Source organism: Tachysurus fulvidraco, chromosome 12 (assembly GCF_022655615.1).
Source record: "Tachysurus fulvidraco isolate hzauxx_2018 chromosome 12, HZAU_PFXX_2.0, whole genome shotgun sequence".
Lineage (NCBI taxonomy): Eukaryota > Metazoa > Chordata > Actinopteri > Siluriformes > Bagridae > Tachysurus > Tachysurus fulvidraco.
In genome coordinates, this window is record NC_062529.1 from 20361373 (window position 1) to 20384572 (window position 23200).

The window sequence follows — 23200 nt, forward strand, 5'->3', positions numbered from 1 at the left end:
GTTAAACTTTCGCACAGCTTCGTGCTCGGAATCGCCATGCTCCTCTAACACGCTACTCACACACACACGCAATCACTTACATGCATGCATGCAGGCACACACTTACACTCACTGTTACGCTAACACACAGATACTTGCTCACACACATGCTCACACAACAAAGACAATTAATCCAAGATTGTTTAAATTGAATTAAATGCCAAAGAATTGGCAAGATGCCAATCGCTTTCACCGGCTCAACACGAAACCCTTACTCATCCACTATGCATGCGTAGAGAAAGACAGATGGAGAGAGACAGACACAGAGGGAGAGAGAGAGAGAGACACACACACACACACACACAGAGGCAGACAGACAGACAGACAGACAGACAGACAGACAGACAGACACTGACAAACAGAGAGAGATGGAGATGGAGAGAGAGACAGACATACATGCAGAGACAGAGAGAGCCTGGAGAATGGCAGAGACCATAATTTTCTCTCTGGACTAATATTTTATTAAAACTGTTGTAATTTAAAGCAGACCATGTTGTTGTTGTTGTTGTTGTTGTTGTTGTATTTGATACCAGCCACAACTTTAAATTACATAACATTTTCTATTACCTTGGTAGCTGGACAGGAAATGGACAGGCTTTTACTCCAAGATGGATGCACACAATGCCTGTATTATCTAACAGCCAGGGAGCCCTTTAAAAAAAATCATTAAGTGTGCATTTAGTACTGATTTATTTTAATAAACATAATCCAGCTATTCAGCTATTAGGCTTTTTGTGTAATAGTGTACAGTAATATACTTTAGTTCAACTTATAATATTATCTATAGCAACTCTGTGATAAATATAATAGCTTTTATAATAGTGGCTTATGATTTCGAGCACTGTAACAAAATTTTGAAGAATGAGATATTTTTAGATTCACCTTCACCTTGCTTTGAGATGCTTGGCTTCATGTTGCTTTCCAATAGAAACAGCCATTTTGGTGGTGTATTAATTAATTACAGTTGTTTCTAAAAATAAGTCTAGCCAAAAAAGGAAAGCTGATCTTCTCATCCTTATATAATACTGAATATTTGGCTAAAATAGACTTGTTTGTCTTCTCCTGTGCTCCTAGATGTGACTTTAGACAGAAAAGCTTGGAGGACTGAGATGAAAATAGTCTCTACTGCTCTTTGGATCAGTATGATATTAATATAGCAATTGGGCATGAAGATGGAGATAATGGAGATGCGGTGTTTGAGTCACCAGGCAACAGGCACACATTGTCTCTCCTTCATTCACATTCCTTTTGTGTTCATTATTAATTCAGGTTGTTTATATGAACTGTGGAACTGTTTTTTTTATGTATTTCCTGTGAATCTGTTCTTTCTCTCTCTGTCTTTTTCATTCTCTATCTATTTCTGCTGCATCACCCTGCATTCCTCTGCACCTGGACCCTCCCTGTCTCTCTCTCTCTCTCTCTCTCTCTCTCTCTCTCTCTCTCTCTCTCTCTCTCTCTCTCTCTCTCTCTCTCTCTCTCTCTCTCTCTCTCTCTCTCTCTCTCTGTTCTATAAATATCTTGCCCTAGTTTGCTGCAGCTGCAGTGAAGCCAGAGGCTGGTAGAGAAGGGTGAGATAGTAAAGCAGTCTACACACACACACACACACAATCCAGATTTATTCATTTGCACTATATGTAATTAATTCCACCTGCCCAAACATTAAACCACTCAGATATTTCCAATAAATTGTTTCCAGGTCTTAAGCTTGAACCTGCCAGACAAGATGGATAGACCAGTGCACAACAACTCATAAACACACAAACACCACAGCATGATGTCTGTCACACACATACACACGCGCACACACACAGTGCCATGGCTGTATATTGTGTGAGATTCATACACACACACATGCACACACACACACAGTGCCATGGCTGTATATTGTGTGAGATTCATACACACACACATGCACACACACACACACACAGTGCCATCTCTGTATATTGTGTGAGATTCATACACACACACACACACACACACACACACACACACACACACACACACACACACACACACAGTGCCATCTCTGTATATTGTGTGAGATTCAAACACACACACACACACACACACACACACACACACACACACACACACACACACACACACACACACACACACACACACACACACACACACAGTGCCATCTCTGTATATTGTGTGAGATTCATACACACACAAACACCCACACACACACACACACACACACACACACACACACACACACACACACACACAGTGCCATCTCTGTGTATTGTGTGTGATTCATATACACACACACAGAAACAAACACACACACACACACACACACACAGTGACATCGCTGTATATTGTGTGTGATTCATATTTATATCCCATTATTATATTCAAATGTGAGTACTTGGAAAAAAGTCAAAACAGTGGAGTGCTACAATGATGCATGGTTCTATGAAAACTATTGGGGAGGGGGTGTTCTGTGTAAAGTGCACCAACAAATATACCTGGAAGCATTATCTGTTCTACTGCCCTGCTTTTCTTCCTACAGGCAAAATAAAAGACGCTTCTATTAGTTGTACTGACAGGGAAAATAATGCACTGTCTGGAAAAACAAAATCACACGGTTCAATGGTTCATAGTTCTGAAAACCCAACAACAGACCTGCTATTGGCCATGTTTTACTTCCTTTGAAAGAAAATAGGCTTTAGAGAGAAAGATGCTGTGAAGTATATGATAACGGGAAATAACGTTTCACAGACAATCCAGATCATTCTAAAACATGTCATTCATAAAAAAAATTTTTAATCATTGACCTGATTGAGATCCTGTGCTGCAAAAGGAGTGAAATAATGTAACTAGAAAACCACAGATCAGTAAAAGATGATGCATGAGGTTGGTTCTTCCTCTGACAATGTCAGTGCTTCTGAATGAGATCACCTCTTCAGGCAAACAGATACATTTGATATCTTAAGGCGCTGCCTTGCACTTTTCACATCCACACCCAGATGTAGGTTGGTAGTTACTGAAATATTCTATGCTTGCCACACAAACCCTGATCATTCAGATGTCTGAGAGAGGGAAGTGGTACCAATGCAAATTAAAGCAGGTGATTAGAAAAACTTGCAAAATAAACCCTGACTATCCCAAAAACCTTTGTGCAACAAAAATAAACTTAAAAAAAAAACAAAAAAAAAAACACCTTTTAAATTAACTCATTAATACAATAATACAAATCTTTTTTCTTTTTTGTCTCAGCCAGTAATACAATTTTAGACTCTGTTTCACTATTACTGATAGTCCTTGTTTAATTCAATTCTAGCTATGCAAATTACTATACTTACAAATTAATATCCTTCCTTTATCACATTATGTGTAACTTCACATAGCGTAGTGAGCAAGGCCCTTAACCCTCAACATTTACAAATGCTGTAAATGTAAAAAGGAAAATAAATCAACAACAGCACAAGCAGAATCAGGCATGAGCAGTAAATAACAGTAAACCTCATGTACAATTCTCAGTGACACACAGTGAATCAATATTTCTTCTGATTCAATATTGTCAGTGTAAATTTACTCAAAATGACTGGAAACTTAATTAGGTCCAGTGTCCACATTATTCCCGTTTAGGTGTTCCAGTTATAGAACACTGTTCTGTGGGGAAAAAATATATATAATGTAATTCTATATAATTTAAAAAGAAAACAAAAGGTTGCACACGTGAGCCTGTCACTTCAACTTTGTATACACTGTCAGAGTTGAACACCCTTCACTGCACTGAAGCAGTTTACAATGCTGGGGGCCTTCTAGAAGATCATCAGCAGGGCATCAGCAAACAGGAAAGGAGGGATAAGTGAAGGGGAAAAAAACAACCTTGCAAAGACCAGACGAAATCACATTTAACTTTCAAAATAAAATAAAAAATGTAAATTCCATAAGTTAAAGTCTTTTAAAGTACACCAGATGCAATATTTTAAACGTTTACCCTTTTCATCAGCATGACTTTTTAAAGAATTTATAACTCTAACATTAGAGAATAACCTCAACAATGGCACAAAAATAGCTCGTAGCACATGGCAATCCCGATATACATTAACTGGCTAAATGACACTCAAGATTCAAGATGGATTCAAAATGAGACTCATAGATTCAAGAAATCTGTTGTTTACAAAGAAATTTGTTCACTTCTTGGGACTAACTAAAACACGATGAACGCAGGTTCAGTCGACTCCTTTTCGTTATAAATGTCGACCTTGTTTCTAATCTCAACTCATGAATTTTGGTTATAACTTTGTTTCTCTCTCAACGTGAGAATTTCAACCACGTGCACTCCTACACAGGCTCAAGTCGAGACTGTGCCTCTTTCTCATCCTCGTGTCTAATGATGCAACCCACAAAGGGCGACGCTTTTATCAATTACTCAATCTCATGCTCTTCTGGTCCATGGAATTTAATGTTGCTACCCATTCAACAATAGTCAAAACATAAAATATTCATACGTACGTATATTTATTTATTTAAATGTTGGTTTATAACACTAAAATCCATTTTATGTCATGTGTTACAAAGATGTTACTGTGAGTAAAGTCAATGTTTATACACATATTACACACGTTATACAAACTGAGATTATTCATTTACAATTGTAGATGTGGGCGTGTCCAGTGACGTAACAAAGTTAAGAAAATTTTACTATGCAAATCTAGAGGTACATTACAATGTAAATGACGCTAATCACCGATAAAATGTATTCCTATGGCAACCAATAGAATTGTTTCACTTTACGTGGTACCCAAAAACACTCACCAGTGATATGACTGTAAAGCACGCCCTCTCGTGGCTGATTGCTTTATTAGTGACTGTTAACTGCAGTAAAATCATGGTTGTCCATAGATAATTTTCCTACAAGCAGGCCTTTCTTGAACCTATGACATGCTAACAGAACGTACATGAGGGATCATTTGTGTAATGTCTAAATGAGAAACAAAGCATTTGATAAAAAGAAACCCTGAAACTAACTCAAAAACTATTTTCAGTGAATGCAGGAGCTGGTGGCGTCAGTGCCGGGACGCGCGCTGATTGGTGCTTTTGGAACGGCTTAGCTCCGCCCCTTGCGTTCAAGACAGCGAGGGTCAGACAGGCAGGAGTCAGCGAGTGTTTAGGTCTCTTCTGTAGCGCATCTCAGGTGAGATCAGTGAACATCGGTTAACCAGTCTAACTCTGAAAGGGCAAGAGGAACGAGAGAAAATAACAGGAATAACATCAGATCTGTTTAAAAACAACACAAAAACATCCCAGCGCTGATCGTTTTAAGAGGGAATGCCATCGATCGATATGAAACTGGAACTGGTGACGCTCATCGCGTGCGACGTGGATGATGAGGTGTTCACGTCCGACAAGATGCAGGTACGGATCATGTGTGTGTGTAAGAACATATAAGACCATACTGTGTAATGTGTGGCATCTCTCTCTCTCTCTCTCTCTCTCTCTCTCTCTCTCTCTCTCTCTCTCTCTCCCTCTCTTCTCTTCTCTCTTCTCTCTCTCTCTCCCTCTCTCTTTTTTCCCATTCTCTCTTTCTTCTTCTCTCTTCTAGCTCTCTCTCTCCCCTTCCCCCCCCTCTCTCTCCTCACTCCAATCCTCTCCTCTTTCTCAATAGCTTACCGCTTTGCTCTTCGTCGTTTTCTTCTCCTTCTCTTGATCTCTTCCTTTCTGTCTCTGCCTGTCTCTCTCTCTCTCTCTCTCTCTCTCTCTCTGTGTGTGTGTGTGTGTGTGTGTGTGTGTGTGTGTGTGTGTGTGTGTGTGTGTGTGTCATTCTCTCTCTACATGCTGAAGCTTCAAGCTCATGCTCACCAAGTGTTCACTGTTCTCCCAGGGTCATAGTTCTAATATCTCTCTCTCTCTCTCTCTCTCTCTCTCTCTCTCTCTCTCTGTGTGTGTGTGTGTGTGTGTGTGTGTGTGTGTGTGTGTGTGTGTGTGTGTGTGTGTGTGTGTGTGTGTGTGTGTCATTCTCTCTCTACATGCTGAAGGTTCAAGCTCATGCTCACCAAGTGTTCACTGTTCTCCCAGGGTCATAGTTCTAATATTTCTCTCTCTCTCTCTCTCTCTCTCTCTCTCTCTCTCTCTCTCTCTCTCTCTCTCTCTCTCTCTCTCTCTCTCATTAAGTGAGCTTATAATAGCCCAAGTGATTGCAGCAAGAGCGATTTGCCCAGTATGATATAATTAATACACAATGTCAAAGTCTCATCATTACACAGTTTTATTTGATCTATGCGGCGAAGGACGGTTGCTACGGTCGCCCCGACGTAACCACGCCCCCTGACAACAGCTCTGTGTGATCTCTTTTGTAGTGTTAAAACAAATCCAATTATACTGCAATTAACATTTTTGATTTGACAAAATTAAATGATCTGAAACCGTTTTCTGTCGCGTTATTTTGGGAGTTTTGCTGTCACAAAAATAAAAAATCTAATTAATAAGTACAGGAGAAGGCTGGTGTCCAAAAATGAGCCTCACTGAGAAAATAATGTCCTGAATGCACGTTGTTGTTTGTGGGGAACGGGGAGTCGTTTGGGACAAACTGCTAAACTGTTTTTTTGTGAATGAAGCTGCAGCTCCGCATTAACATTCCGCTGCACGCGTCGGTGACGTCATCGGTGCGCTAAAACGAGTGACGCGCGCGCGAAGCGCAGGGAGGAATTTTATAGACTCGGTAAAAAGTGACCGGAGAAAACCTTGATTTAGACGCATTGGCGAACCCTGTTTTTCTCATTCACATGTGCCCACACCATCCAAATTAACCTATCTTCATACTGCAGGTGTGTGTGTGTGTGTGTTTGAGTGAGAGTGAGAGAGTGAGAGAGTGAGTGAGTGAGTGAGTGAGTGAGTGAGTGAGTGAGTGAGTGAGTGTGTGTGTGTGTGTGTGTGTGTGTGAGTGTGAGTGTGTGTGTGTGTGTGTGTGTGTGTGTGTGTGTTAGATAGGGTATACCTAGATGCATGAGTCTAAATGCTGTTGAAGTGTTTGTACATTTTATTTTATTGGTATATTTTGCTTTATTAAAAGAAGCAGAATGCCAAACGGTTTTTCATTGTGTGTGTGTGTGTGTGTCTTTGTGTGTCTTTGTGTGTGTGTGTGTGTCTGTGTGTGTTAGATTATCATAAAGATGATGTAATGCAATGCATAATGTCTTATGGAAGAATGTCTGTGGCAAAAAAGCAAGCAAAATGTTAAATCAGGTACGAATGGGTTTATTTGAAGCAGCAGCTCGTGATGTGAATAACTATATAATCTCAAAGAAAAACTACTAGACTTAAGAGACTTAGTCACAGACTAGCCATTGTGTTTAAGGTAATATTCATTATTCATTATCCAGTTCAACTCCATTTCAAAAACCACAAGAAAGACCTGAAACCCAGCATAGCTTTGGCATCAAATATTTTTAGCCTTTTGTATTTCTGATGTACAACATTTTTCCACAGTTATACACCATCATCTCTCTACAATTCTGCAATATATTATATTCTACAATAGAATTGTTTCTGTAAATAATAGATACAATGTCTACACTTACACTTTGCCATTTGTATGCACAAAATATATATACTTGGCTGCACAAAGTATTTGACCCACCTCAATCTGGCAACCCTGCCATTACCAGTCATGTCTGCTTCTCCTCCACTGAGCATGGGGCAGAGTCATTCCTGCCCAAAGAGGCTGCTATTCAAGCTTTTTGGAGTTTCCATTTATGACAAATAGGTACAGTAATATCTGTATGGAAGGTAAGTGGGGCAGTGAAGCACGGTGTAACTCAATTGTGTAACATTAGAAATGTAACAGAATCAGAAGCATATCTGCTTACATCTTTCCAGCAGCAACATTTATAAAATTCCTTTCTCAGTCAAACATGATTAGTATTTTGACCGAACCGAAAATTATAGAGCTTAATCATGAATTAAAAAAAAAACGAGATGAGTCTGAAACTTTGTCTGGTCTTAATTGTAGATTATTTGGGGAGATTATTTAGTTAAATCTAGCACACAGAAAAAATGTAAGAAAACATTGTCTACATTACCTTATACGTTTGGTTCAATTGTTTTTTTTTGCTTTCTCTCTCTCTCTCTCTCTCTCTCTCTCTCTCTCTCTCTCTCTCTCACACACACACACACACACACACACACACACACACACACACACACACACACATTTATTCAGGTGAGTGTTCGTCATCCAGTTGTGATGCACCACAGAAGCTGTAGAACTGCAGTTATAGTCACAGTGTGTCTCCACCAACAAACACCCAGGACATAGGTAGTACATTGTTACCAGTGTCGATCAACTGTTTTTTTTTTTGTGTCAGACTAAATGAAACACGTAGCCATCCTTTTAGTTAGGCAATGAGTCATTGTTTGTATGTGGCTAACCATGAACGACTACACCTCCCATCAAGCCTTGCTTCCCCATGGCGTGCTTATCACTAATCATGCACACACACACACACACACCATTTCTCCTGTGTGCTGTTAAACCTTGTTTGTGCCGTTGCTATGTCGATAGTCATTATTTTTGGTTTTGCTTATTTTGGCTGCTGGTCAGGGATCGGTCAAGATAGATATAGACATAGAAACAGAGAGATAACCAGGAAGGAAGAGACAATTTACTTTATTTATTTACTAATTGCACCAGTTAAAAAATATAATCAAGAAAGCAAGAGGCAGAAGAAGAAATATCAGCAGTTAAAGATTGCTTGGATTGAGTGGGAATAATCATTGTTTCAGCTCAGGTTTAAGGAGATTTAATAAGATGCACACAAGATACTGGTGATCATTATTGAAAAGACAGCATCTGCTTTTTTTTTATCATGTCTGTTAATTTTTGCTTTCGTTTCTGTGCTTTTAATGTATATTCATCCTGACAGTGTGGTGATGTGGAAACAAATTTATGATCCCACATTTTGTCCTTGTTTTCATCACCAGGTGACCTGTACCTGTACTTTTTCTCAGTCTGCCAAGAGTACTGAACTGGGGCATATGGTTATAAATACTGCAGACCATAGATAGGTTATCACAGTTGTAATTCAAGACAGGCAATCACCAGACCTGGCAACATTTTTCCAATCTTTATCTGTCCTGTTTGGGAGAGTCTGTGCCAAATGTAGCTGGTTTCCTGTTCTTTGTGACGAGTGCAACCTACCGGAAGGTTCATTGCTGGGATGCTTTTCAGCTCATCATGGTTGTACAGAGTAAGGATAAAGAGTGAGTTGTTGTGAGCTCACACCAGTCTGGTCATTTTCCCTTAAGTTATTTGCATGTATTTTTTTTCACCATTCTGTGTAAAGTTAGACGTAAAAAAAAATGCATCAGCAATAGCAAATCAGCAGTTTTTGAGAAACTCAATATGGGCACAAACAACCATACCACTGAGTCATAAAGATCAAATTTTCTCATTCTGATGCCTCCTTTCATGCCACATGATTGTCTGACTGGATAATTACATGAGTGATTGAGTGAGTGAAAGGAGCGAGTGAGTGAAGCGAGTGAGTGAGTGAAAGGCGAGAATGAGTGAGTGAGTGAAAGAAGCGAGTGAGTGAGTGAAAGGCGAGAATGAGTGAGTGAAAGAAGCGAGTGAGTGAGTGAAAGGAGCGAGAATGAGTGAGTGAAAGGAGCGAGAATGAGTGAGTGAAAGGGGCGAGAATGAGTGAGTGAAAGGGGCGAGAATGAGTGAGTGAAAGGGGCGAGAATGAGTGAGTGAAAGGAGCGAGCGAGTGAGTGAAAGGAGCGAGCGAGTGAGTAAAGCGAGCGAGTGAGTGAGTGAAAGGTGAGAATGAGTGAGAAAGGAGAGAATGAGTGAGCGAGCGAGTGAGTGAGTGAAAGGAGCGAATGAGTGAGCGAGTGAGTGAGCAAAATTAGTGAATGAGTGAGAGAAAGGAGCGAGTGAGCGAAAGGAGCGAGTGAGTGAGTGAGTGAAAGGAGCGAGTGAGTGAGTGAGTAAGCATACAGCTGTTCCTAAAAAAACATTGAGTACCCTAGCATACCATGTTGGACATAATACTTGTGCCTTTCCTTGCTTTCTTACATAAATGGTACATTTTTAATTTCTGCAAAATATTTTGAATGTGCATTGTGACCTTTATTTACTATGCAAACAGCTTCACTTCTCCACCTTAAGGTACCTCTCAGTCATATTGTAATGCTTAATAAAATGAATCCTTAAGCAATCCTTTCAGTTATTCACTCTGTTTTCTAGTCTGGCTGTCTGTAATGAAGCCCAGCGAAGGAAGACAGGCATGTCCAGCATTAACGTAGATTTGATCAGACTAGTAATACTTCCAGCAATACTGAACAGTCACACAGAGGAAGCACTGATGGCACAGACACATGTATTTTTATGCACAATCTGACAGTGCATAAAAACCTTTTCTTGTTTTTTACTGAGCAACATGACACAGAATCACATCATCTTACAGGAAGCATTTGAATGGTTGGATCAGATTTTTAAATGATCTAGAAGCTCCTACACAATTTGTGCTTTTTAACATGCTATTTATAGCTTCTCTGAGTATATAAAACTATATGTTCATTTGAAGGTTCATTTACAGAAAAGCTACATTTGTTCAAGAGTTTGAATGACAATTATTTTATAGTTAATGCAATTACTTTCTGATTAGAAAACACCTTGGAATAGTAGCATGTGGCTTGAGGACCCAGCACAATTCGATAAGTTTGACCACTATAAAAATTCTCAATAATGTACAGTTTAATTCATTTTTAAACCTCGAACTTAACCTAGACCTAATATTTTAGACTTGGAACTTATGCTAATGTTATACATGTGGATGTATCACTCACTCTCACTCACTCACTCACTCATTTTCTACCGCTTCCTCCGAGTGGATGTATCAAGAACATTTTATTTATTTATTTATTTATTTATTTATTTATTTATTTATTTATTGTATTGTTCTCAATACCGATACCTTAATGAATAACCTACTTCAAATCGATTGATCAGGAGGGGTGTCTAACATTTGAACTTATTTATTTATCCTGGTGTACACAGTGTCAACGAGCGTGCGTTCCTCTACACTCGCTAGCTGATTTTAAATTAGGTAGCTAGATAAATTACCTTGACTGGAGCAGGTTTTGTGACATATCACAAACAGCGGTAAGTAAAGTGTATTTTTGTTTCAGTTGCATCAGAACCCCTTTTTGTCACAAAGCAATATCTGCTATGTGCAAAAACAGCATACTCGGTAACACCTGTATATCTTTAATCCCTCTCAACATTTTTAGCCAACATTTTTAGCTAGCAGTTGAATTTTAAGTTTGAGATTACTTTGTTAAGTTTGGGTTACTTACGTTGCATCTAGAATATTGTCAGTTGTCCTTTACAGCAGCATCGTACACTTATTCCACATGACCAGTGTGGTATCAGATTTTTTTGTTACCAGTAAACGAGTTAGCCATCAGATCTATACACAATTCTAGTATCAAATTAAAATTTTATTTGTCACATACACGATCATACACAATACGACATGTAGTGAGATGTTTTGTACCACTGTCCTGAAAGAAAGCCAATAGTAGAGAAAAGAAACAAAATAAAGGAATAAAGATAAAACATATGTGTATTAAATATAATATAAGAAGAAATAAATATATATTGAAGAAAATATCAAAGTATATCAGAAAAATATAATCAAATATAAAATATAGTCAGAGAAAATATTATCAGAAATATAGGTAGTGTAATCAAACATGTAGACCCAGTGTTAGCTGTCCATTTTTCTCACCGCTAACATGTCTCAGCAGTGTGATGCAGCGATGTGCATGATTATGGACATATGGTATATGGACATACAGTATATCAATGTTAAAGTGCAGGATGTGCACAGGATGTAGCGATGCATCAATGTGTTTACAGTTTCTAGAGTTAACAATAAATAACTCTTTCATTTTAGTGAGTAGCATTATATGTAGAATAAGAGATACCTGGTAGACATACTGAAGTTTCTGGTTCAGATTAGTGCAGTTCTGTACTACAGTCAAGTGAAAAACATGCCATTTGTCCCTCTACCTCATTACAGTTGGGGTGGTGGTGTTCTGTGCCTCATAGGTGTATGTCTTTCAGTCAGGGAGGATTTGTAACATGAGAGGAGGGGGAAGGTTAATGAAGTGAAGGGCATTACGTAATGTCCAGCTGAACCTTTGGAAGACTGTCAAAATTTGTTTGGATAATTTTCCTTGTTGACTACTTGTCAGGGTCAACAACAAATCTTTTACAATAAAACTTGTATCATATAAGGATATCCCGGGTAAGCGAACATACCTGGTGTATTTCTTGGGTCACAGTGTGGAAACCAAAGGCAAGAGAAATAAGGGCCATTAACTTAAGCTAGTGACCTCGGATACAATTTCACATCGCTTTCAGAGCCTGAATTTGTGTATTTAAATAAAATAATGATGAATGAATTCTTAAGTAAAAGCAAAAACTAATCCTGCCCACAATACTAACTTTAACCTTTGAATCATTTTAAGCAAATTGAGCCATACGTAATGTGTATAGATCACAGTTAACAATTGTTGGATTGCATGCTCTCCTAAATACACTCCTAATTGATTGACGGTTGGATTACTTGATTGTCCGTATGTCAATCATTTTATCTTTCTTGTAAATCGATCAGGGATTTTTTTTTCCCCACCGATCCAAAAAGTCTGCATTTAAAAAGAAAGCCAGATCTTGCAAGCAGCATGTGTCTAGACTAATAGGAACTCTGCAACTCTACACCCTTTTTACACTCCAAACAGCACTACATTGTTTACAGCCAATATATCCAACGTGTTTGAGCCAAAGGCGTCTGTATCAAAATACTGTCATCACCCCGAACAGCAGCTTACACTACAGCCCAGATAAAGTGGCTTTCTTTGTCCCTGCTTTTCACTTAATCAATACTAGTGGCCACGATTGACAAGCCAGGAGTTATAAGCCTCTGGGGAATGTTCCATAACCAACGTCTATCTATAGATCCTAAGCAAACTCTTACAGTCACGTAATGTGTCCCGGAGTTTTCCAGGTTCCTTTGACAATTTGCAGTCAAGCATCACACCCAGCTGTAGCTCAATAGTTCTCCATTTATATCATGTCTGCTTTTATGGTTCATAATAACGAATAATAATAATAGGCCCTCCATTTCAGTGCTGTCTCTGTTATCGCTTAATATTTCATATCTGTAGATTCTCAACCAGAGTCCTAATATGAGGGTTTGATTTATTTCTTTTCTAGAACAGCTAAAGTACTTTTTTTATTGTTTCAATTCAGACTTCTAGAGGACTATAGGTAGAGAGTTAGATAAGTGGTTAGGACTCAGGTTGTGTGTTTAAATCCCACTAATTGTGATTTGAACACCTGGGCCTTCTCAGTTGTACAAAAGAGGATGTAAGATAGAACAGTAGAACCAACTCAGATAGAACCAACTCTATAGTTCTGTGGTTCCTATTAAACATTTGGTTCTGTGGTCCTATATATTAGAGATGGACATATTGGATGTCTGGCTTTAAAGGTTACATACGTTTGAACGATAGAACACAAAGTGGAAGAGTTTCTATGGTCCTACATCAGGCAGTAGGAGAACCTCCGAGTTCGGTTCTATTTACTTCTAGAACAGAACAGCTTTTTGTATGTATACACAGAAAGCCTATAGGGTCAGAACCTGAGAACATGGTAACCTAGTGATTAAGGTGTTGGACTGCCGAAAAGCAGGTCATGAGTTCAAATCCCTGGTCCAACAAGCTGCCATAGCTGGGCCTCTGAGCATGGCCCTTAACCCGTACCTGCTCAGTTGTAAAAAAATTAAAAAAAAATAAGGGCATCTGTAAAATACTGTAAACAGAACCCCAATTTTCATGGTCCAACATCATGCAATAGGAAAATCTTATTTTAAGTTCTAATATTAGATTTGATTTATGTCTTGTGTGGGACAGTAAAAGTCCATGCAGATCAAATCTACTGTAAATGAATAACATTCTAAGGTGGGGTGGATCTCTAAAGATCTACCATGTTGGATCTCAATTCAAAGTTCGGTTTCTGTGGTTCTGTTCAGTTCTAAAACTGTAGACCAAAGTTCTGTCTCATGGAAGTGGAGCACCAATGAGATCCGCATCTACTCTTCCATAGTTCAGGATATCTAAACCTCACGTTTTTTTGTTTGGATTTTATGGTTCTAGATGTTACCACAGTGAAATCCCAGTTTGTCACCGATGTTGCTTCCAGAGCTATTAAAACTAAATAAAATTTTAATAATTCACCTTTCTTTCTGACTTGAAAAAAGTTCTAGACATGACATTAAATGCTTCTAAAAATGTATTGCTTTGTATATACAGATACTCTTAAAGTTCTGATAGTTCGACTTACGAATTTACGATCTCACGATGGACGATAGCGGTACGGAAGAGCTAACGATCGACAGCGTGCAGTTTTCTCACTGTACGAGCGCTCATTTTTTTCCCTGTGTTTTTTGCTCCTTTATCATAGTCATCTTTGTCTTCCGACAACTACTGTAAGTTAATGTAGCCATCAACAACTTAACGTTGTTCAAGTACGTTGTTCAAGTATGCAGGTGTCAGACAAAAAGCAGATAGGATTATTTACTGAACAAAATTGCTATTAGATCACACTAACCAAATGTACTGTAATTTGTAAATTATTAACAAATTACAGTATATTACCCCATACTGATCACCATTTTTTAAGACTGCTGGGTAGGCTGGGTCATGGTTCGATATCATCTAGTTACGATGGGGTCAACGGAAAGAATCTCATTCGTAATTCGTGGAATAAGCTGTACTTAATGCACATCTTAATAGACCACCATCATAAATAACCGAGTGTTTGTTTGTTTTTTCACATTTGATTACATGCCTTGGAATATAAATCCACATTTTCCTGACCTACTGCCACAAATCATAAAAAACAGCCATAACCTTGAGTGCTGCTTCATCTTAATCTTGACTGACCTTTCAGTGGAAACGCAGGTAGACAATCATATTAGTCATCATTATAGAAGATGAGATTGTTCCTCTGTGAGCAGCGTTACCTTCAGCTTCTGTTTATCATGATTCTGTTTGTGCCTGGTATTTAATAACAGTTTACTGGAATCGAGTTATCTTATTGCTCTCTACTTCCACTCTCAATGCAACTGGACCATTAAGCTCTGCCAGAAACTGACGCTTTGCCAGGTTAATTAAACATCTTCTCTGTTAACATGTTCGTTTTTTTTAATTAAAAACGACTCTTTTCTTAGTCCAAAAGCATTACAGCATCCCAGTAGACTGCATGCCCCACATTTGTATGATTTTTTTCTGCGGTTCAACAAATCAGACTGTAATTAAAACACATGGGAAAATATGCACAGATTAAAATATGATTTTATGTAGCAGTGTTAGAATAGAATAAAATAAAATGAATGCCATTAATACCTTCAATACACGATTATAAATGTAAACAAAATGCAACATAATGCACACATGTGTAAATGTAAATGTTGTCCATGTTATCATGTTTCTATTCATACTTTATCTTATATGATTTGAGTTTCTGTACAGTAACGATCTTAGAGACTCACAGAACTGCAGTTTGACACCAAAAAGGCAGAATAGATTGAAAAATTCTCAAAATAGTAATTTGGCAGTGTGTCAGGATTAGGAAACAGTTTAAAGGAGCAGTGTGTCATATTTCAAACCCTCTTCTGCCTGTAAGGTAAATTGCAATTGCAAAAAAATGTGCAAGCTGCCGCCTTCTCCTGCAACTGACAAACTTTTGAGGAAAATTTCAATCGCTCATCAGTGGTGGAGCTCATTTCTGGGTCTGAAAAGTCTCAATAAAAATAGATAAAGACTAAAATGAAAGAAGAGATTAGTGAGAGCCACAATATTGCAAATTTTGGGTTTTAAAAGGAAACTGTGATATGATATGATTGTTAGAGTCTGTAAATTTTGGATTTATTCCACATTTAAGAGACTAGGGAAGATGTATAAGGTTTCCCAATTTTACATACTAGCATTAAAAACTTCCTTGCAATTTATTAAGAGTGCCTATGATGAGATACCAGAACAATGTACTACTATTTTGTGCTTAATCACTTCATTTTTCAGAGCACAGTTTCTCTGTCAGATTGGAATAATTGATTCATTACAATAATCTCCACACTCATCATTTTCACTTTATCAAGGCTGATGGTGATTATTGCTTTTGCTATTGTTTGAACATTTAACACCCTTGAATGACTGGTGTTATTTTTAGCTCCAAAATGGCTGCTGCAGTTAATCTGCTAATAGCTACAAATGAAAGGAAATGTCAATGGCTACCAAGATGATGTTTTCAAAGAGAGTTTGAGTTCAAAATGAAGTTGAAACAGAGATGGAAGAAACTACGAATTCATGGATCACGACTTTACAGAATAAAAACATCCACGTCTGTATGGATATCTCGATCTGCATCCACGTCCTCGAACCTTCTCTCTCTAGCAGCTGTACGTTCTGTATTGGAAAGAATGTCCAAAGCTGTACTCTGAATTCAGTGTGTGTGATGTAATGGTGTGTTATTCAGACATACACCCTGTGCTTCTCAGACAAGCACCTGTTCCCCAAAGCTGAGATGTACAAACATCAGAGCCTGGTAGAATTCTCAGCTGTTCCAAAGCCCTCGGTAGCCACACATGAAGGTACCAGATTCACTATTCAAACCATTGTACTCTTTTTGTAGATTCACAAAAAGTGTATGTAACTATTACAACAGTGTATATAAGTGTACATAACTATTGTTATGTAGTGTATGTAACTATTTCCCACTGTGCCGTATAGTGTATGTAACTATTGCGACACACCAACCTAGCACACTTTCCCACTGTGTCATATAGTGTATGTAACTATTACGACACACCGACCTAGCAAACTTTCCCACTGTATCTTAATTAGGATTTTAAACTTAGCATCCATAGCATCACAACATTCATGATGAAACCCAGATGTTAGAAGTGTTTTAGAATCAGGTTAAGATCCTTGACTCATTGTCATTACCTCAATGAACACAAACCTGTTCAGTCATGTTTGGAAACTTGCAACACTTTTTATTCAGTGCTCTGCATTGAGGGAGCATGAGAGTGCTATTTATTTTAAAGAGCTTCACTGTGTGAAAGAATGCAATAGGTTGACCTTCGTATTTTTAGCTTGTCTTTTTTTCCATAAGCAAACTAGAAGCAAGCCAAGGGTATGTTTTATTTGGATCTGTGGGGAAAAATGCTCATAACACAATCACAATAACAAACAATTCAAGGTTAATATAAGACTAGGAAGTTCCACATTAACACTTGTTTTGCTCCAGACACTATAAAACTTTGCACAGCTACCTCTACTTAATTTCAGACTCTGCCACGTAAAATTCCCGGCTGGCTCCACATCGTTTCGTTCCCGCTCCGCAGGATTCATGCTAACTTTAACTGATTCCATTTAAAATAATCGGGATTTCATGCTAAGAGCAGAGGATCCCATGTAAACATCTCAAGATTTCATACTTACTCTACATGAGTCTATTCTAATGACAAAAGAGTCCATGATAACCTCATGGACTTTTACCCTCTCCATTCCCCCTTGGGCGATGTGTGGACATGGCTGTCCTGTTACTCTAATATCTCAAGTGAAGTTTGTTAGACGACCATTTGGAGGGTTGAGAGATTGAGTGAAGATGAAGGGAGACTTCAGGAGCTGTTTCATTCCCAGTTCTGTAAAATATAAATAAATGAAGAAAATGAAGAATTTTAAATGAATTTTATGAGTGTAAATCATAAAGCGATTAAATAAATTCATAACAATTTACTAACGTCTTTTAGTCCGCTAACTGCAGGCGTTTGCTGCTTTTACTTTATAATTGTTTACCTTACATTTATTTAATTTATTTAGTTGCAAAAAGACTACAAGTACACATTACACACTCTTAGAATTATGATATTTTCCATTCTTTCTTGTTTACTTTCTTTTTTTTTGCTTTCGCTCGCTTGTTCTTTCTCTCTTTCTTTCTCGCTCGCTCGCTCGCTCTCTCTCTCACACACACACACACACACACACACACACACACCCCTCCCTGTTGTGCACACATACACCAACTCCTGGTGTGTAAGTGCACTGTACTGTATTTCTAAAAACACCCACAGACATACATGTATTGTATATTATTATTGTATATTACAATCACACCCCCAGTGTCACCCAGATGAGGATGGGTTCCCCCTTGAGTCCGGTTCCTCTCAAGGTTTCTTCTTTTACCAATTTAAGGGAGTTTTTCCTTGCCACTGCTGCCTGAGTCACCTCAGACTTGCTCATAGGGGGATAAATACATACACATTGTGAACTATATATATCTAATAATAATCTAGAATTTTTATTCTGTTAATTCTTTTACTTTTATTATTTGTTATTTCCTTTATCATTAATTATGTTTACCTTCTGCTCTAGGTTTATGTTCTGTAAAGCTGCTTTGAGACGAAGCCCATTGTAAAAAGCGCTATACAAATAAACTTGAATTGAATTGAATTGATCATGTAGTTTGCAGAGCCATGGTATCTGTTATCAGCTCTAAATGCAGCATGGCATGCATGTGCTGGTCGGAGTGGTTGAGTGGAGCTGGAGTCTGTAAGAGTATACCAGAGTCAGGAAGTGCACTCAAAATGCACCACCATGAATTAGTGATCGCTGTATCCTCTCTAGTTACCACTCCAGGTTACAAACACATCAGCACTCGTTTCAATATTCTGCTATTTCTTGTCCAGTTTTCTTGCTCTCGTTCTCTTATTCTCTCTCTCATGTTCTTTCTTTATATGTCTTTTGGTTTGATTCCTCCATAGTTTTTCTCCGACACTTCCTCTCAATTAGACACCAACAAAACCAACACCCACCCTTTCTCCCCTCTGCACCTCTCTCTCTCTCTCTCTCTCTCTCTCTCTCTCTTTCTCTCTGTGATGAGAAGATCATTTAGATGAGTGAAGTGTGCTGGGGCAGCTGGTGATGACATGTCCTCCACCTCTGATGAGATGATAAACACAAGGAACTCGATGTTCCTTTGGCTTTTCAGAATAGACGATGATTAGAAACTGGCAGCGGCTTGATACCGGCTTCAACCAGTTCAAAAAGATAAAAAAAAATGTCAATGAAAAGAAATGTTTAATTCATTACTTATCAAAAGCAGTCCTAATTCATATTAAGTGTCTGAGTATTATGTATATAATTAATGATCAGAGGGGTTTAGTACAGTGTAAGGCCTATATTCTTACAAGCAGACCACCAGTGTTGGGTGAAAAATGACGTATGTCTAACTAGGAAATGTATTTGTTCAGTAATAAAGACATACTCAAAGTTCTACTTTTTTTCTAATCTGGCACAAGGAAGAAACACCCATTATAGATCAGAGATCATCAGAGATCATCAAATGGTAGAAACAGCAAGTTGCACTATATGACCAAATGTTTGTGGACAGCATTAAACCCTTATATGGGTCTTGTTGGAAGCCCACATTTGTATATAATGCTGTAGTTAGTATGCTGTACAAGTTACAATTCACTGTTTTCAATTCACAATTTTTCACTGAAGCTAAGAGGCCTAAACAATGTTTCAGCATGACAATGCCCCTGTGCACAAAGCAACGCTCCATGAACATATGCATGGTTTAGTAATTGGATTAGAAAAACTCCTGCATGCCTTTGGGATGAACTGGCACACAGACTGAACCCCAGACCTTTTCGCATGACTTTAGTGTCTGATCTCACTAATGCTTTTGTAGCTGAATGATCACAAATCACAGATCCCTAGAGAAATGCTCCAACATCTACTATAAAGCCTTCCAGAAGAGTGGCGCATGTTAAATCTAAAGCTGATGGGCACAGTGATGACCTGGGGTGTCCACAATCCCTTGGCCATATGATGGATTTCAGTGACCAGACACTAACCCTAACCTTAACCCTGAGTACTTAAAAAAGATGTAGTAAAACTAGAAGAAAAGTATGAAGGAAAAATCTGACCTTTGTGAAGTGTTAAGTTTTCCTTCACATGAACCATGACATCCACTGTAACAAATCCTCGGTTGCAGTTTATCCATTCGGATTCATTTATGTTAATGATTTAGCTAAAGGAAGCTCATTGGTCCAGACAACAGCTACAATGACTGACAACGTGGTTATTTGAAAAGAAAAAAACAACAACGTATGGACTGTGAAGGATGTATTTATTCTCCCTTTGTAAGGTTTAAGGTGTTTTAATCCTCTTTAAAGGTAACAGTAGCGTAAATATATTACAACAAATTTTACAGATTTATGACTAGGATTGCTCAGATTGAAAACTTTTGTACAAGGTCATATGAAAGTCATACACAAGATGGTGGAAATTGGTGGATTATGGGTAGTATAAGCAGTTGACGTAATCAGTATTGTGGATTTCAAAAAGAATTTAAAACTCCACATGATTTATCCAGATGTTACTGCAGTTCCTGTAGTGATGATGATAATTATAGTTTGTTCTTTTTTGTGTAATTAAGAGCCCTAGTCCTTTCTGTATATAAATCTCTTTATATAAAGCCCAAAACAGAGAAGGAGCAGGCCGTGATGAGCATGTGAACCAGTTTATTCCACAGCCATAATTCTCCCAAGGTAGCCAGATGGTATTGGGACAAAAAGGGTGAGACATTAGAGAGAAAACAAGGTTGTCAGGAAGAAACAAGGGCAGCTGGGAGGAGGAAGCAGGAGGAGGATTATTTTGAAGTCAAGGTTTATAAACCAAGTTCAGCATTTTACACTTATTTGACAAGTTTCATGTCATCTGCGTGCACACTAATCGGTATCAATATTTTTGTTTTCGGTGTTTAATAGTATCCAATACCAAGTCAAATAGCAAACACTTAGTATTAGAATGATGACAAAGGGTATTTCTCAAAAAAAAGAAAAAGAAATGCTAATATTTTCTTGTAGTTTTTTTTTATAAATATCTAAACATTTCCTAGTAATGGATAAACAAGTTATAGACACAGTATGTACCTAAACATATGCACAGAAAACTGAACATGTTGAGCACATTTGTGCATGGGAAGAAGTTCCAGCACCCAAACAGTGTCAACGTGGCATTGCTAGGATTTCAACTTTCCAGCCAGTTGAACATTTGACCATAAACCAGTTGAGCATAAACCTCTGAAACATCTCTGAACATGTTAATAAAAAACTTTGAGCAGTTACTGAACAGCTATATGAGGTGTATTAGAAACATAAGTAATGTAACCGAAGGTCATTGTCCTTTACTAAATAAAGACAGAGTGGACAAGGTGTAAGGGGTCAGTCATGAATTTTTCCTTTTCACTCTTTCGTATTGTATTTAATCATCAGCAAGAGGTATTAGCTTACGGTCACATTCTGGGTTGTTCCAAAACAGAGGACGCTTTTGTCATTGCAGCTCTTTGCTGGTGTGCAGGTTTACCTATGAACATAATTTGTCTTCTGCAAATGCAGCTGAACGACTTGTTTTCAACCTTCCCTAAGTTTTGCCAAACCACCCCAATGCTGCGCTACTCCACTGAATTCCTGTAGCTACACAAACCGATTTCACAACACTGATGCTTGCTTACAAATCACTGCTCCACGCTCCCTCAGAGCTACTATCACTGTTCAACTGGTCCCACAATCTCTCAGGGAAAGAGGAAGGTATACATCAAGACTCTTTCCTGTTCTGGCACCGAGGTGGTGGAATGAACTTCCCCTAGATGTCTGAACACCTGACTCACTAGCTATCTTCAAATGACGGGTGAAGACACCCTCTCCCTGAAACACTTAAACTAGCCCTTATTTTCCTTTTTATTTGGATATTTTTTATGTAAAATATAAAAAAACCTTAAAAGAGTTTTAGGCTCATTGTATCTTAAGTCTGTGACCTAGTGACCCAGTGTTAATGTATTCATCGATAGAGACTACAAAGCACTTTTGTACGTCGCTCTGTTTAAGGGCACCTGCTAAATGACATAAATGTAAATCCTACATAAATGTAGGAAGGTTACAAGCACCGATTCAATCTGTTTCTCATCAACTATCAAGGTACACATGTAAATCTTTCAATAGCTGTATTTACAAAATACTGCATTTATAAAACTCTACAACCTTCCACACAATAACAAAACATTACCGCTGAGTCACCGGTGTCTTCTCAATCTGTTTATTATCGACTATTGATGATTTGTTTTCTTTTTTTTAAATAGCTGTATTTCTAAATAGAGATAGTTTACTATAATAAACCCAGAGCAGGCCAAAATCGTAACAGAAATCAGTGTTAATGCTCAGTGTCAGAAAGTTTTAAACTTATCATAGAATTATTCCAGTATATTTTAGAAAAATATCTAGAGAACTGCTTAAAGAATCCATAACTAATATTAACTTGGACTAAACGAGGATGCACTGTTGTTTTTGTTTTTGTTTTGTTTTTTGTTGTTTTTTTTTAACCGCTCTGTTCCCAGCAGTGCACGAGCAATACTCACCTCTCCTGTGTGTACACCTCATTATCACCACTCTCAGGACCTGTGTAAACACCCCAGACTCCCTCACTATGTGAAGCCTTGCACCTCCCATATACTTATCTTTTTCTCTGAGTCTGTCATACTCTGTCATAAAAGTTTCCTAAGTCTGAGTTTTGACCCTGACCCTTATTATTGTGCACACTGTGTGGAGACATACTTAAACTGATGGTTTCTGCTTTATATTGTATTATTATATTATCAGCCCTGTTCATTTTGTTGTAATTTAATGCTAGGAAATATAATCGAACAATATTTTATATACAGTTTTCCAGTATTATAGCTACTGTAGATCATCTGTTTGAGATGTACTTCAAAGTTTTAGGACATGATTCAATTGCACACAATTTATCTGTTTGATGGAAAATGATAAAAAAAATTTGTATATAATATAGTATATTTACCATATAGTTTTTTTTTTAGATAATACTATATATAGTTTTGTCATATAGGGTTATTACATATCCTACTTTTATATTAGATAGAACCTAACCCTAACCCTAACCCTAACCCTAGGGGTGGCACGGTACATGAGAAAACACCTGAACCGTTCGGTACGCTTGTCTCGGTTCGGTTCGCTTGTCTCGGTTCGACGCATGCGCAATG

At 38.0% G+C, this 23200-nt stretch overlaps 1 protein-coding gene across 3 annotated transcripts in view; it reads left to right on the plus strand.

Moving 5' to 3' along the window:
* rcan3 (regulator of calcineurin 3) overlaps positions 1 to 23200 on the plus strand; it is a 42329-nt gene that overhangs the window by 10326 nt on the left and 8803 nt on the right. The window contains exon 1 of one of the 3 annotated variants that reach the window (XM_027143073.2): positions 5156 to 5418. The exons of the other annotated variants lie outside the window; for them this stretch is intronic. Coding sequence (XP_026998874.1) covers positions 5332 to 5418 — 87 coding nt within the window. The 5' untranslated portion in view covers positions 5156 to 5331. Of the gene's footprint in view, positions 1 to 5155; positions 5419 to 23200 lie in introns of those variants that run through there. 3 annotated transcript variants of the gene reach the window in all.